Genomic DNA, 16,875 nt, shown 5'->3' with positions numbered 1-16,875 from the left:
GTGTTTCAAAGCAAATATTGATCATAAATGTACATCAGCATGAGTGAACACTTGTTTATTAACACATGCACAACAAAGACGATAAATGAGAAAAGTATTTGCCGATTAAATACCGATTAGATGCCGATTTAACAGAATTTTAATCAAACTTGTATTTGTCTTTCTATCTCTTTATTACAAAATTCTACATTGGCTAGCCTATATAAATTAAATTACAGTTAAACAATACAAAACACAAAATAACAAAGATCTGTGAAGATTTAATATATTCAATTCAGATAAAAATGCTAAATAAAATCCCTGAGTTATGTTAGCTCACATGTCTATTTTGTGTTTGTTTTCATAACAGTTCAATATTTCAGATTTTAGAATTATATTTTGTCTTCATAATGAAAAGGGTTTTTCAGTAACTGTTACCACAATAACAAAAATGTAGTTTTTGATTTAATATTCATGACATTCTTCTTTAGTTGATTTCAGATTAAAGAGAGATGTGACATCATGGTGACAGAGCATCACTACAATCTGTGTTTTACAGGAAGATCTCAGTCATGATATTTCTCATGTGTAACATGTGTTAATGTGATCATTTTTTACATGGTGCTTTCTGTTGCTAATCGAAGCAGCTAAATGGGAGATTATTGTAGTAAAAAGGAGCAGAAAGGTCAGGTAAAAAACTAGTATGACAGCAGGCTAATTATTATCTTCCAGAGACTATGACCTGAGTTGATTTGATCTCTCCCTTGTTGCTGGTGAGGGTGAACTTGAGTTTGTCTCCGGGGGTCCAGGACTTCAGGTCCTGTTGCTGAGCTCTGACTGGCCGAGCCGGTGTTGTCCTCCTCGGACTCAGAATATTCATGCTGCTTCTGACCTGCGAGAGAGACAACGCATACATATTAGACATAGACATATTGGACAATAATAGATTTACGGTTTCACTTCTTTGAGTCCAGTTTCAGTTATTTGTGTCTCAGATTTGCTCTCATGGTTAGTTTGAACAGAAACAAATCAATGTCATACGGAGAAGATGAAAAATGATTTGGGTGAAAAGATGAACCTCCATGTTTTTGGCCATCAGCTCCTCCAAGGCCAGAAACCCTTAGCTTCCTTTTTGAGCTTCTTCACTTCAGCTGATAGTTCATTTACCCGAGAGGACAGACAGATAGATGTTGATTTCAATTATTTGTAAATCATAATCAGACATAGATGCACATAAATTAATATGGAATGACTATAAATGCGCCCCTGACGGCATTCGTTGTCCAATCACAACAGTTAATCCCGTTGCAGATGGAAAAACTTCACAGACTGTGAGATTGAGGTGCTGATTGCGGAGGTTGAGGCAAGGAAAACAATTTCTTTTTGGTGGTTTGTCATCTCGGATAAGCAATATAAGAGTGGCAAATAGTGACGAGGCGGTGAATGCACTGAACTATGGCAGAAATTTAAAAAAGGTCTAATGTCGAAGTGGAAATCAAGAGAAAAGTGGCGGCGCCACAGTTACCAAACAACGTGCATGTCCATGTCAGTCCAAATTATGCACAATAAGCAGTTTTAACCCACTGATGTAATGCCATTGACTAAGTGAAACTGTTTCCAGCATGTGGGAGACCTGAATCAGGAGGAGGAGAGGGAAGTGTTAAGAAAATCTAAAAGACGCGTTCGTTGGATTTCTGAGGAGGAAGAGGCTCGGGTCCAATTGAAAATTAAACAAAAGATTTAATAAAACAGAAATGATGAAAATGACATGACAAAAAGCAAATGTTACACTGCAGCTGACAGCGGACTGGCTCATGCTTCTTCCTGATGGAGTCACATAAAAACAGTCTTGAATCATTGTAAGTTTCACCATATACAGTATGTCCTGCACCTGGGGGTGGTTCTATTTCCTATCTGTATTAAGCCATTCCCAGTGGCCCATCGTTGACATGGCAATGTGTTGGGCACATCTATTCAATTCAATTCAGTTCAATTCAATTCCATTTTATTTATAGTATCAAATCATAACAAGAGTTATCTCGAGACACTTAGACACAGATAGAGTAGGTCTAGACCACACTATAATTTACAAAGCCCCAACAATTCCAACAATTACAGTAATTCCCTCAAGAGCAAGCAGTGTGACGTCTCAGTGGCTTTCTTAATTTCCTTAGGTGAGATGGTCATACCTCTACATGCACGCTGGGGATTCTTCCCGGACACAGATCAAAGAATATCATGTGGGGGTCAATTCCATTCAATTTTACAGAGATAAGCATTTATATTGTTGATGAAGTTGATTTGCAACAAAGACCAAAGGTACATTGTTTTCAAAACATTAACATAGTTTTAACTTTTTTAAAACCCAACAGAAGTGAGGCCAGCGTCTCCACGGCAGGGTACAGTGCGCACGGATCCGCTGCGCCACACATGAATGAAATAATTAAATTTTAAATACAGTAACAGCAATATGTGCACAATGAAGACAAATAGACAATGTTCTACATAACATAAGTGTAAGAAGTGGTTAAAATATATAGGCTATGCCAAGTCTTCTACCACTTTTCCACATTCTGTTTGTGATCCAAACAGTGCTGTGAAGCTGCTTCATTCAGCCCAATGTTTGGTGGATCGGGTCAGGTTCATTTCTTACACATTGTTCACTTTCATAAATATCATCCACGGGATCAATTACTCATCACATGAGTTTGCCCACCCAACACTGCTTTTGTTCCTGTGTTTCCTGTACGCCATGGATGTCTGAACCTCAGCAACTACAGACTCACAGACACTAGTGCATTTTTACATAGTGATCTTTGTTTTGCACAGTGAGTAAGATATTTCATCTGTAGGAAATATGGTATTTTCTAAGTGGAGTTTTCATTCATTCACGCCCTCATGTTTAACAGAAGTTAAGTAGCCTGGGAATTAAACAGTTAATAGTGTGAAAGATGTGAAACATTATCCACATAAATGATCAAACTTTTATGGAGCATCAGTGAATTATGTTTTTTCATAGTCAACGTAATAGACTTATGACAGTAACTGAAGTGGAAACTTTATTTTGTTTTGTTTGGTGACTTTTGGTCTTTTTCAGTTAGAATTTGCCACGTTACAGAGACAAAAGACTTTGCGGATGGCCTGCACATTCTCACGTCAAGGTGTGTGAAAACAAGCATACACAAGCTTTTTGTGCGTACGCCAACGTTTATACATGAGGCCCCTGGAGACTCTGGACTGTTTAACAACTCAAAAACCAACTTATGAAAATTAGTTATTATAAACTTGTTTGATATGTTATACTAGTCACATTACTTACTTACTTTGAATGGTGTTGACTATCTAAGCAGCGAAACTGTTTTTATCCCAAATATGTCTGTCAGAATTTTTCTAATTGGAGTTTTATTATTGGGATGCCATCCCGCAAATTGTAGAGCGTTATTGTGCATGTGTATATTTCAGAGCTTTGTGTGTGTGTTTGTAAAATAACAGCAAGGTACAACAAAATGAATTTCTGATCTAGAGTGATTAGTAAAGTACACCTTCTTCTGCTTTGATAACTATTGGTTAAACGTACAATATGTAACTTTCTGCCACTAGGGGTCTCTCAACCAAAACAATGGACGGTAAAACTGGACTTTTGATGACGTTGGGAAGTTGCGTGGAATTATGGGAGTTTTAAGTGTTAAACACCTTCGCTGCCAGTTAGAATGCATCAGTTCACGGACGAGTTTACACCGTTCAAGTTTATTCACGTTAGCTACGTTTTTTTCTTATTCATTTAAAATAGCTGCAGTTTCCCCAACATAATTACGTTTTTCTTGATTAGATTTTTATTTGTAGTTGACCAGTTAGCTCGTGAGCCAGCAAGCTAACAGTAGCCAGCAGCTAAAACACAACATATTTCACATATCAGTGTAACCTTTTTGGGATCGGTTCCACACGGGGCGGGACAGGGTTTGTTGTAACGCTAGCTAGCACTAAACGAGGCTGAGAGACAGGTGTGGGTGGGGATTGTTGGGGAATCTCCGCGCACGCGAGCCAGGACGTTCGATGCGGTTGTGCAGCAGCAGAACATCTCCCAGCTGCCCGGAATTATCTCCCCTTCACTTTTCAGTAATCTTAACTTCGTTTTGGTGCTTAACTCACCTTTTGTCAGGTTAATTTAGCTAACCGTAAAGACAGCTTAACGCGAAGAGGGGATAAATTCGGCAGGGAGGAGATTTTCAGCACATACACCCATTATGTCTATGCATACACCGGTAGCGCTGCGGAGATGTAGCTAACTCTATGGATGGTCGCTGTTGTGACTCGGTGCCTGGTCTGATATGGTCCATTTCCCGACGTTTAATTAAACTGCCGTTAGCGTCGTAAGCACCAGGCACTGGAGATAAGTTCTGGCCGGGGGTTGCTGTAATAAAAGTAGCTGGCTGATAGCTGAGGGGGGGCTAACGATAGCTAGCTAGCTATATGTCCCGGGCTGTTGTCAGCTGTCATCCCCGACTGAGTCTCTGGGGCCAGGAGGTGGCAGACAGACCGGGGTGTGCTAGCTGGCTAAATTAGCATTAGATTAATCGTCTATCTATACAGTTAACGTTGCAAGTGAAGTTATTCGTGGGTTAGCCCTGTCCTGTTAACTGTGGTCGAAACAGTCATACTAAAGCGTGTTGAATGATGTTGTAACCTCATATGTTACCCACAAAGCATTAGCATCAATGTTAGCTACTTGTCGATATTGAACTTTCAAAATAAATAAGGTATCTGTTGTATTACTGTGATAAAAAGTGGGATGTAATTAATCAAAAAATTAGGCTTTATGGCCAAAAAAAGGCAGTATTACGGTTACAAGTATTTTTTTTCTGTGACATTGTATGATTTACAATTACTCCTGAACGTATCATCTTGGTGCCAGTGTTCTGACGGAAGTTAGAGTAACTGGAGGGTGAAAGGTTATATGACGCCACTGACGGGCAACTAAAGGAAACGTGCCGTGTCTGAAAATAAAATAACAGATTTCTCTGGGTTTGACATTTGGTGGAAACATTTGGGATAGTGTAAGAACACAACTCATAAAAATATATAACATAGGTATGGTCATTTTTAGACATTTTAAAGCAGAAATGTTACATATTGTACCTTTAAACAGAGATTTAGACATCTAATTCAGTCAAATTTTTACGACTCAAATACCTTTCTTTATATTTGGAGGTCAGAAGAAAAGAAAATATATTAAAAGGATAGCAAACAGATAATCTTGCAAATAGGCAATTAATATTATGTATTATTACACACAACAATGGAGGTCTTTGGGGTCCCAAACAACGAGAATTAAAGCCAAAGTCAACAAAACTCAGTGACTTCAATTTAGTTTCACAATCCTAAAATACTTTGACTCTTTGTGAGGTTTATGTTGTTACACATTTTGATAAGCTGAAGATAAAATAAACCACAAATCAGGAGATTCAAAACTAAAAAAAAAAGATGGAAACAATATCCATAATAGAAGAACCTCTTTTTTTTGTCCTCCACCTCCTTTTGCAGCTGCCGCTCGTTCTCACTCCTCTGCTTCTCCTCTTTGAGCTCCTTCACTTCAGCTGATAGTTGATTTACCTGAGAGGAGAGAGAAGATAAAAACCATAGATCAGAGAACTGTTCTCTAATGAAACTTTGTGAGTTAGTTAGAGACTAGCTGGTGAACAACGTGTAGCATTTAGCAGTTAAAGAGAGATATTTCCCTGAGTTGGTAAATATCAAAAACAGCTAAAAGAGAGAGAATATTGGACTATTGCTGCAAAAATTACACCTGATTTACTCTCTCAGCTTCCTCCCTCCTCTGCTGCTCCTGGAGAGGGATGAAGAGTGTGACATGTGGGTCATCATTTTATTAGAGCAGGTTAGTAAAGATAGCACACAATGGCACATGTAAACATTAATCATAACTCAAGTCTTGTTTTTGCAGCATTTGAAACTAAGTGCAATTGAGTAGATCCACTTTTAATTTATCATAAGTATCTATGAGAAGTATTTGGAAGGTGAATTTTTAGTTTCACTTTGATAAATACTCTATATATCTGCAGTATTTCATACTGGTTTCAGCAAATCAAATGTCCCACAGTTTTAACCCCCTCTATTTCAAGACCTGTGGACAACAAAAGTTAGTCACTGTAAAAATATAATTCTTATAATATAATTCTTCTGTTGACCACATCTTTGTCATCAGATGTTGCCCCTGCATTTCTGGTTAATCTCTCTCTTCTGTTATTCTAATCTCATCTGATGTTTGCTCTCATCCTCATTTGACTGTCTGTCTGAACTCTTCCTCTTCTGTCTAATTTCTCTTGAACCTCTGAACATCCCAACATCGATTAAAGTAAGCTAGTTAAAGTTAGTTGGGTTACTCTTCACTTGAAGGTATCTAGATAAGAGTGACATAACACTCTCATGAACGTGTCATAAACATTATAAACAAGTCATAAACTTTTATGACATAACGCCATAACTGTCAGTAAGTGTCATTCGGTTTTTGTCATGAGAAGTAATGGTTAGGGTTAGGGTTCATGTGTTCATGACAGTGTCATGTCGCTCTTATGTAGATACCTTCAAGTAAAGTGTTACCGTTAGTTGTTTTAGCTGCTTTTGTACTCTTCTTACTTCCTTTGGAAACACAGATCCTGAGTCTGGATGTAATCATTTTCTATCCTTCTAGCTCAGATCAAACTTTACTTTACCTCCTTTAGTTTATTTCTCTCCCTGAAAGTCCTTCCTGTTTCTTTACTTACAAGTTTAATCTTCTTTACCTGTTCTTCTTTCAAAGACAAGGTTTCTTCTGCAGTGTTTTCTTCTTTATCAGTTTTATCCTAGTGGCTTATCTTCATTTCTGTGTACAAAAAAGGCAGTAGTGTTACAATACATTTACTTTATTTTTTGGAAATCACAGCAAATAAAACATTTGAGTCTAAAACAACCAAATTTGACTGATTGTCAGAAAAAAGTAGACAAACCACCACATGTTTAGTAACTGCATTACTTTTAAAACACTGACATTTCAGTCAAATAACATTGAATGTACACATTATCACTAGTTCCCCTAAACATCAGAATTATTTGACATGTACAAAACACTGCAATTAATTTGTGACTTACTGATTTTGTTTTGTCTCCATTTCCACACAGAAAAGAGAAGTAACAGAATGCAACCAGACAAACTAACAGCCAAGCCAGTGATGATGGGAGAAGAACTGGACTGGACCTCAAAGAAATCATCTGAAATCATGAAAAAACACAATAACCAACACATCCTCATACATAAACGACATTAAAAGGTCAAGACTTGCAAAACGGCATGTACGACCATTCTATTTACTGCCGCATTGTGGCGGTTTGATCATGTAACTGTAGTCATATGACTGTTCTATTTTAACATAACAGCAACTGTTTTAAATGCATAGTAAACCATAGTAAAACTCGGATAATTTTAAAATGATGATTGAGTTTTAGTTTCACATAGGACACAAACCCCTGAGTAAAAGACCAGTGTTTTTTATCCATCTCTATGCAGAATTTGGCACTCTTATACTTTGTCACCTCATTCTTGTTTGCTCTAATGATAGCCATGAGAGTTGGCCACGTAACAAGAAACGTAATTCTCGGTCGTTATGAGCTGCTGGAATAACATTATATTTATTTTGAACTGGACCATAGCTATCATCTATTGAAGGGGAACTAACTTTTTTTAGCTTAATTTACCTTAACTGAACAGCTTCGGAGTCATTGGAATGGTTATAGGACTTTTTTCGAGTTGAATGGTGGTTGTCTCACTCCCCCCTAGCGCCTGTGAGCTGAAAATACATCCTTGCAACTTTGGGCTGGCGAGTTGCCGGCCTCAGCATCAGGAAGTATCGCGTGATATCAGGTCTTGCATTTCAACGAATTGCTTCACGGCACTGCACACATATGCCCATTCAGAAGAAAAAAAGAAGAAGAAAAAGAAAAAAGAAGCAGAAAGCTAGGAAAGGAAGGAACAGAGAAAGAGGAAACGGCAGACTGACCAAGCGAGGAGTCAGACACAGGTAAACATAGGAGCTGCCAAATATCTATTCTGAAGCTGTAGGGGGAGCTCTATAGAGAAACCTGCCACCAAAAAGGGAGAAAACAGTGAAGAAATGGCCAAAATTGCATAGCACCCCTTTAGACCAACTGGAAAACTAGGTTGGCATTTCTGGCTCAATACTAAAGTGGTTTGAGTCTTATTTAAAGAATAGGGACTACTTTGTGTCTATAGGGAATTATACATCTGAGCATACAAATATGACGTGCGGAGTTCCCCAAGGCTCAGTTCTGGGGCCTCTCCTGTTCAACATCTACATGTTTCCACTGGCTAAGATTATAGAAAACAACAAAATAAGTTACCATAGTTATGCGGATGACACACAAATTTACATAACCTTATCGCCAAGGAACTATAGCCCAAGACAACAACTGAATATGTGCATTGAACAAATTAACGACTGGATGTGCCAGAATTTTCTTAAATTAAATGACGAAAAAACTGAGGTGGTTGTTTTTGGAGCAAAAGAGGAACGATTAAAAGTCAGCACTCAGCTTCAAATGACAATGTAAAAACAACAGACAAAGCCAGAAATCTTAGTGTAGTCATGGACTTACACCTGAATTTTAACAGCCACATTAAGACAATTACAAAGTCAGCCTATTACCACCTTGAAATGTATCAAGGGTTAAAGGACTTATGTCTCAGCAGGATTTGGAAAAACTTGTCCATGCTTTTATCTTCAGTAGACTACTTGACTACGGCAACGGTGTCTTTACAGGTCTCCCTAAAAAAATCTATCAGACAGCTGCAGCTGATTCAGAACGCTGCTGCTCGAGTCCTCACTAAGACCAAAAAAAGTGGATCACATCACTCCAGTACTGAAGTCTCTACACTGGCTTCCAGTGCCTCAAAGAACTGATTTCAAAATAATTTTGCTGGTTTATAAATCACTAAACGGTTTAGGGCCAAAATACGTTTCTGATCTGCTACTACACTATGACCCACCCAGACCTCTCAGGTCGTCTGGGACAGGTCTGCTTTCTGTCCCCAGAGTCAGAACTAAACAGGGGGAAGCAGCATTCAGTGTTTATGCTCCACATACACTACCGGTCAAAAGTTTTAGAACACCCCAATTTGTGTAGTTTTTTATTGAAAAATGTAAGGTTACCCAAAACTAAAAAATAATGTACATTTCAGAATTTTACAAAAAGGCCTTTTTCAGGGAACAAGAAATGGTTTAACAATGTAAAGCAGCAATGGAGGTTGATCAAGCTTTTAAAGTTGGTGCTACCAATTCCCACAGGTGTTCCAATTTGTCTGGATTACTTACAACCCCCTCTGTTTGTATAAAAGTATTGTTGGAACACACTATGGTACCGTACCCTCATGAGCATTATTTGAACAGTATTGTACTGCAGAAAGTAGTGTGTTGCCATAAAAATGGTGGGAAAAAGGCAATTAACAATGGAAGTGAGACAGACTATCATAACACTTAAGAATGTTGGTCTTTCCTACAGAGAATTTGTGAAGAAAGTCAAGGTGTCAGTGAGTACAGTATTCTTCACCATCAAAAGGCACTTAGAAACTGGTGGAAACTCTGACAGGAAGAGGTCTGGCACATCCAAAGCCACAACAGAATCAGAAGACAAGTTTCTGAGAATCAACAGCTTGCATGATAGGCGGCTCACAGGACAACAGCTTCAAGCACAGCTTAATAGTGGTCGTAATAAGCAAGTCTCAGTTTCAACTGTAAAGAGAAGACTTCGAGCTGCAGGTTTGATAGGTCGAGTTGCAGTAAGAAAGCCATTGCTAAGACGTCAGAATAAGAAAAAGAGGCTTGCCTGGGCCAAGAAACATCGTCAATGGGCTAGTGAAGACTGGAAGAAGGTGCTATGGACTGATGAATCAAAATTTGAAATCTTTGTTTCATCACACAGGATTTTTGTAGTAGGCGAAAGGATGGTTCCTCAGTGAGTGACTGTCAAACATGGAGGAGGAAGCGTGATGCTCTGGGGCTGTTTTGCTGGATCCAGGGTCAGTGATTTGTACAGAGTGAAAGGCACCCTGAACCAAAACGGCTACCACAGCAGTTGGTCAGGGGTTCATCCTACAGCAAGATAATGACCCAAAACATAAGTCCACAAACAAGATGGTAAGCTTAAAAACATGGAGTGGCCAGCACAGTCACTAGACTTAAATCCCATTAAGCTGGTTTGGGATGAACTGGACAGAAAAGTGAAAGCAAAGCAACCTACAAGTGCCACACATTTATGGGAACTTCTGCAACAGAGTTGGGCAGAACTTTCTGAAGAATATTTGATTTCCATTGTAGAAAGAATGCCACGAGTGTGTTCAGCTGTTATATCTGCCAAAGGGGGCTACTTTGATGAGTCAAAAATTTAGTATACATTTTGGTTTATAAATTGATTCCATGATTTCTTTTTTAACTTAAATTGTTCATTTGTTTTATTCGTTCATTTAAGAGTACAATAAGACATTGAATTGCATGAATTTCAATAAAAACCTGGAAAAATTGGGGTGTTCTAAAACTTTTGACCGGTAGTGTATAAGGAACAAACTCCCAGATAACTGCAGGTCCGCAGCAACTCTCAGTTCTATTAAATCAAAGCTAAAGACCTATCTTTTTTATGTTGCCTTTCTTTAAATGACTGTTCATTTGTTATACTGAAGTTGCATTGATGACACTGTATGACACTCGATAACTGCTCTTTAATGTTTAATTTATTATACTGCACTGTAACTTTTATTCGCGTATTTTATCTCTCAGTTCTTTAACTTCTTATACTGCACTATCAATGTTATTCTTCTCTTTTAATGTTTTTAATCGTTTTCTAACTCTTTAATGTTTTATGTAAAGCACTTTGAATTGCCCTGTTGCTGAAATGTGTTATACAAATAAAGCTGCCTTGCCTTGCCTTTAAATCATATTTACCTGGAACATGGATTTCTGTCTCTCTGGTCTGGTTGGTGTTCTTCTGCTGGACTCTACAGGTGAAGCTGTTGCTGAGTCTCTTCTCCACAGTCACTCTGCTGCTGACAGTATAGAGATCATCAGGACCTCTGACTGTCTCTGAAGGTCCAGCAGGGAGGAGGTTTCCCTCACCGTCCAGCCACAACACCTCAGGCTCTGGATACCAGCCTTTAGACTCACACTGTAGAACTACTCCTCCTTTGTCTCGGTCAGTCCCTGCTAAACTGATGGTCGGTGAGGAAACAGCACCTTATAATCAACAAAAGGAAAAACAAATGGCAGTGCTGTACGACTATCTAATGACACAAGTGTTGAATTCTAAACTTTCAATGGCCAGAATGGTGCGTTAGTCATGTTAATCCTACTAAAATCCTTTACTGGCAACAGTGTCTCACTCCCAGTACGTCAAAAAACGACGCTTGGTCAGGAGCCCTTTGCGTTAGATACTGATGCAAAAACTCTCCTTTAGCGTCTCAGTCAGATGCAGGGGGCTTTCAATTAATTCCTATATATATATATATATATATATATATATATATATATATATATATATATATATATATATATATTTCATGCTATCCTACCGTTGTCAAAGCACCATGGTCGAGTACCTTCTCTGCCCGGTGAGTCCCATACAGATGCTAAAGGGTGCCTTTTGCGTTGGTATCCGACGCTGAGAGCCACTGACCAATTGTCAGTATTTAAAAAATTCTGAATGAGAATGTGTTTTTACTGGAAGTGTGAATATTGAGAGAAACATGCACTTACCAACATCTAGTTGAACAAAAGACTGTCCAGTGCTGGAATAAAACATCTGTATGTTCCCCGATCAGCGAGTTTCAGTTTGGACAGTTTCAGTGAAATGTTTCCAAACATCAGCTCATCGATGAACAGCGATGTTCTTCCTTCGAAGGATTTGTGTTTTTTACTCACAAGTTCTTTCCCAGAACGCCACACATGGACAAATCTGGGGTTCAGGTCAGACCTCGTCCACTCCAATGTCAAGTCAGTAGCATCTTCCACAGGCTCCAGTTGACATGGTAAGATGATGTCATCAACAAGTGTTGCTACTATTGATGAGCCAATCAGCTGAGATTGACCTGGAAAGTAAAGGAAGTACATTGAAATATAAAGGAATGAATCTGTGTATATCTGTTTGTTCTCCATCTTGAGAAACATTGGGCTAAAGGCCAACCACATCACATTATCGTCACGTCCTGAGAGACCTGAACTTTTCAAGGTTCGATAACTACATTGCATTTGCAAATTCCAATGTCATCTGAAAGTGTTTACATGAACAGGCTCCTCAGGCTCTCTGTGACATGGTGCAACCATTACAGGCAATCCAGACTCACGGCAGTTCGTGAAATCGTCACGTTATTTAATCTATGGATTTGTGTACGCGGACACGTTTTTCTCGTGGTGGCCAGCACAAAAATTGTAAACTAATGTATTTCAATGGGAAGCATATTTCATGATCACAGCATGACTACTGTAGTGAGTAGTATGAAATGCCAAAAATCTGTGTAGGAGGTTGGTCTGGATGGTGGATGGGTCAAACAACACAGGACTTTCACCCCGGAGACCCGGGATTGTGACCCGCTTGTGGCGTTTTGTTTCCTCGTTGTTGTGTTCCTAATCACAACCGTGACGTTATTGTCGCGCGTCCTGTGCGGCTGTCTCCCGGCGTATTAGGCGTCCTTTCCCCGTTGTTCTTTTCCTAAACCCAACCTCCGCCGTCCCGTTGTTGTCACGTGTCCCCCAGAGACAGCAGATCGTGTCCCGGTGTGTGACGTTTGCTTACCCCGTTCATCTTTTCCTAAACCCAACCTCCGTATAGATGGTTCCCATTTTGCACTGGCCACCATGAAAAAAACAAGAAAAACATATTCTTGTACACAAATCAATAGATTAAAAATAACGAGACAATTTCAGGACCTGCCATGAGACCTTGTTGTTACAGGCCAGTGGATTGTCCACTGGAAACACAATCATTTAGAAAAACCACCTTTGACCAGACATCCAGATGGATTTGTCTTGCATATGTATGTGCTTTATGTATTTCAATATGGCAATGTTAAATGTTTGTTTTCATGACTGTTTAAATGCCCTTCTTAGTAGTAACCCTTTTTAATTGTCTTCACACCAATACATTATTGGGATTCTTTCTTGTTAGAATCTAAGCCTTTGTTGATAGTAAACGGTTGACATAGATGGGAAGAATAAAAACTCTGGTGTCAAATAGTAGTGACTTATTGGTGACCTAATAGTGACCTATGAAGATTGTAATTGTGTGTAAGTTACCTCTACAGAAGTATGTTAGGAGAAGAGTGAAAACACGGAGTGTTCTGAGATGAGGTTTAAGGCACTTTCCATCTGTGTGGAAAAGCATCATGGAGCTCTGAAAATAGGTAGAAACCCATGATAACAGTGTTAATTTCCAGGGACAAATTACTTTGCAATAATTATTTTTAAGTAAAATGTTACCTAGGAAGTAATAAAGAAAGAAGTCAATCTGATTATAAACTGAACATCACAGGATTGGAAACAAAAACTTTATCGCCATTTTCTGCACTCTGCAGTAAGTTACACACAGGGCCGGCGATTGCTATAGGCGAACTAAGCAATTGCCTAAGGCGTCAAATGTGTTGGGGGCGCCGTGTCGCCCTTAAGTCTACTTCCCATTAATAATAGAATTAGAACAACAAGCGAAATAAAACATGTTTATTTAACATGATCATCCTAGGGCGCCCCCTCAGACACACATTTACTTGTCAACCTGATTATTAGATTGAATTGATGATTATTGTTGATCATTTCATAATTGGGGGAAGTTCCTGGGACGTGACATTTCCAGTCTCGGGTCAGACTCAAACGCGGAACTCTGAAGCAAACCAGTCGCTACGGCCGGTGTCCACTCTCCCGGACAAAATAGAGACGAGCAGCGGCACAGACCACGGAGCTGCTGCAGCGCGCCTTCCCTGGTCTGGGCAGCTTCAGGTTTATAATGGATGCACGCTGCTGTAGGCATGCTGCGGCAGATGTGTCACGTTCATGCTCCATGTATTTCTGCCATAGTTTTGGTTTTCCACCTCCGATGTAGAGCAGCGTACAGCCACTTCCATAAACTTTGTCTCATTCAGAGACTGGAGACCGAGACGGGGCTGTGTGTCTGTCAGAAGGTCTGAGATCTACCGCATCAGCAGAGCAATCACGTAATGCACAGCAGACTATGGTGCAGGTAGATTATTTTCTGAAATATTGTGACTTTATTCTTGTAATAGCCTATTATCACTTTATTTTTCTCAAAAGATCACAACTCCTCCAAATCTCAAGAGAGCACATGGAAGCTGGAAACTAAAATGAACATTCATTGCTACTATATCGCTGACACACTATAGCGCTGTGGAGATCTGGCAATGCGAACCCGGTTGGGGCAAAACTCAATCTCACCTAGGGCAACCAAAGAGCTAGAGCTGGCCCTGGTTACACATCATCTGTTTACAAATCTTCTGATGCTGACCAGTTCTATGCATTACTATTTATATTCTTTCTTTAGTTTCATCCTCACACAAACTACATCTGTTAGAACAAATTTGCTTTTCCATCATTCTACAAATATTTCCACTGTCATGACATTTTACTTTCACTCTTGTCCATCGTTCTGTAAAAATCCCATTATATTTTCACTTTAGTAGCTCAAGACTTCAAAGCATTCCATAGTGAATGTGTGTTTTGAAACTTGAAGATCATATCATATTTTAGTGACGTTCTAACTCTTTCCAGTACATTAATCACAATAAATACCCTCTGTCTCAGTTTGATGTTAAAAACAACAGGTGTCCAGTTAATATGCTCACATTTTAAATAAAATTTAAGGCGTTTTTGCGTCCTCATGCATTTCCCTCTGACACAAAGATATGAAATAGACTTTTTATCTGCTATTATCTGTTCTAATCTGAAGTTGTGGTTGAGAAAGACCACTAGTCAGAATGCAGACCCACTTGTTTTAATGTATTTTATATTAAATATTAGACAAAGACCACATACCTTTTGAATGTTCCGTGTCTCACTCACATGATTTGACTACGTGGCCAAAGTCTATAAATGATTGACAAGCTCCAGACCGTTTTATCAAACTGCTCCATGCTTTGTTTACTTTGCAAATAAAGTAAGAGCTTCATTCATGTTGCACCATATAGTGCTTTCAGTGTGCTTATATTTCTTGCGGTTGCAATGATTCATCTGCAACAAACTCACCATTAAACATTAATACGCAGACTGTCTTGTTAGTGGTACACAAATGCAGACCTAAGTTGAGTTAAAATGTACATAATAGTTTTTTTTTTGTCTTTTTGAGTGTCTTTGTTTATGAATATCTTAACTTTGGACTCAGTTGACAGGTAACTGGTTATAAAATAATCTATTGCAATACAATCTATAAAAATGTTACCCTGTGTCTGCTTTAAAGTATAGTCATTTGTTTGGATTTTGCATGTGATTTTTATTTGGTAGATGCTTTTGCAATTGTCTTCTCTGTTTTTAGATGGAGCTTTTTCATATTGCACCAAACAGACTGCAGTTCTTTGAATATGACTCTGTCTCTAAAGAAAAAAGAGGTGAATCTTTTATTTGTTTTTAACCTCTTGAGGCTAAATGTCTTCTCCCATCATTCGCCCCCAGCTTCAAACTGACTCTGTTTTGACTCAATCACTGAAAGTAAAACGCAAGGTACCTCTGCCACCTCAAGGACTGCAGCGAATTCCTTCTCCCCAGACTGATATGTATGCTTGTGTACAAAATGCAACAAGCTTTAACTGATATGTGCTGGGTCCAGGCTGCACGCCTAGTGGCACTCATGACTCTTTCCAGGACAAGCCTGGGCCGTGTGTATTAAATTATTCTTCAATCTATGTTATGATAGGTAATAGAAAAACAATGGTGAATCTGCTAAGTAAGAAAAAGAAACACTTAACTGCCAACTTAGCAAATTTAGCATCCATTCCTCATCAGCAACAACCTGTCCCAAAAAATTATTTTAACACAATAGCACTAGCCTTACTAAATGTCAGGTCTTTGGCAGGTAAATCATTTTTAATTAATGATTTTATTATTAAGCACAATCTTGATTTTATGTTTTTATCTGAAACCTGGTTAGACCATAATAACAGTGCTGCTGTTCTTATAGAGTCAGCTTCCCCTAACTTCAGATTTATTAACCCTTGTGTGGTCCTTTGGGTCACCGGGACCCGAAGGACCACACAAGGGTTAATGAGCAAGCAGCGTGAATAAGAAAGGAGGTGGAGTCGCCATTTTGTTTAATGACTCATACCAATGTACTCAAATATCTTATGGAAACTTTGCTTCTTTTGAATATGTGGCTCTTCAGCTAAGATCCTCCCCTCAAGCTATACTTCTAAATATCTACAGGCCACCTAAATACTGTGCAAACTTCTTTGACAACTTCTATGAACTGTTGTCTATAATCTGTATTAACTTTGACCGTGTAGTTATTGCTGGTGATTTTAACATTCATGTTGACAACCCCCAGGACCGAGGGACCAAAAAACTGTGTTGTGTTTTTGAGAACTATGGACTGACTCAGCATGTGACACAGCAAACACAATAAGGGGCACACACTGGACTTGATTATCTCCAAGGGTCTGAACATTCCCAAGGTTGTGGTGACTGATGTTGCTCTCTCTGATCAATCCTGTGTTTTCGTGCCCAAAAGTGTTCAAACAAAGTTAATCAGAAAACAGTATATCACTGAAAACACCAGTGAATCATTCATTCAGCTTTTCTCCTCTACACCCGCCCTCACTGGCGCCTCAGTCACTGAGCTTGTAAATAA

General features: G+C 39.0%; 1 protein-coding gene across 1 annotated transcript; it reads right to left on the bottom strand.

Moving 5' to 3' along the window:
• Positions 1-6,511: 6,511 nt before the first annotated feature.
• LOC120572206 (butyrophilin subfamily 3 member A3-like) lies at positions 6,512-15,108 on the bottom strand. Its single transcript, XM_039821411.1, has 6 exons — positions 15,072-15,108; positions 13,326-13,422; positions 11,790-12,121; positions 10,983-11,270; positions 7,123-7,242; positions 6,512-6,856 (listed from the first exon to the last, which is right to left on the bottom strand). Exons 3-6 carry the CDS (start codon positions 11,833-11,835, stop codon positions 6,837-6,839), a joined length of 474 nt encoding a protein of 157 aa, XP_039677345.1. The 5' UTR covers positions 11,836-12,121; positions 13,326-13,422; positions 15,072-15,108; the 3' UTR covers positions 6,512-6,836.
• Positions 15,109-16,875: the final 1,767 nt, after the last annotated feature.

The sequence above is a fragment of the Perca fluviatilis genome, chromosome 14 (genome assembly GCF_010015445.1).
Source record: "Perca fluviatilis chromosome 14, GENO_Pfluv_1.0, whole genome shotgun sequence".
NCBI lineage: Eukaryota > Metazoa > Chordata > Actinopteri > Perciformes > Percidae > Perca > Perca fluviatilis.
This window is presented reverse-complemented; position numbering and strand designations above follow the sequence as displayed.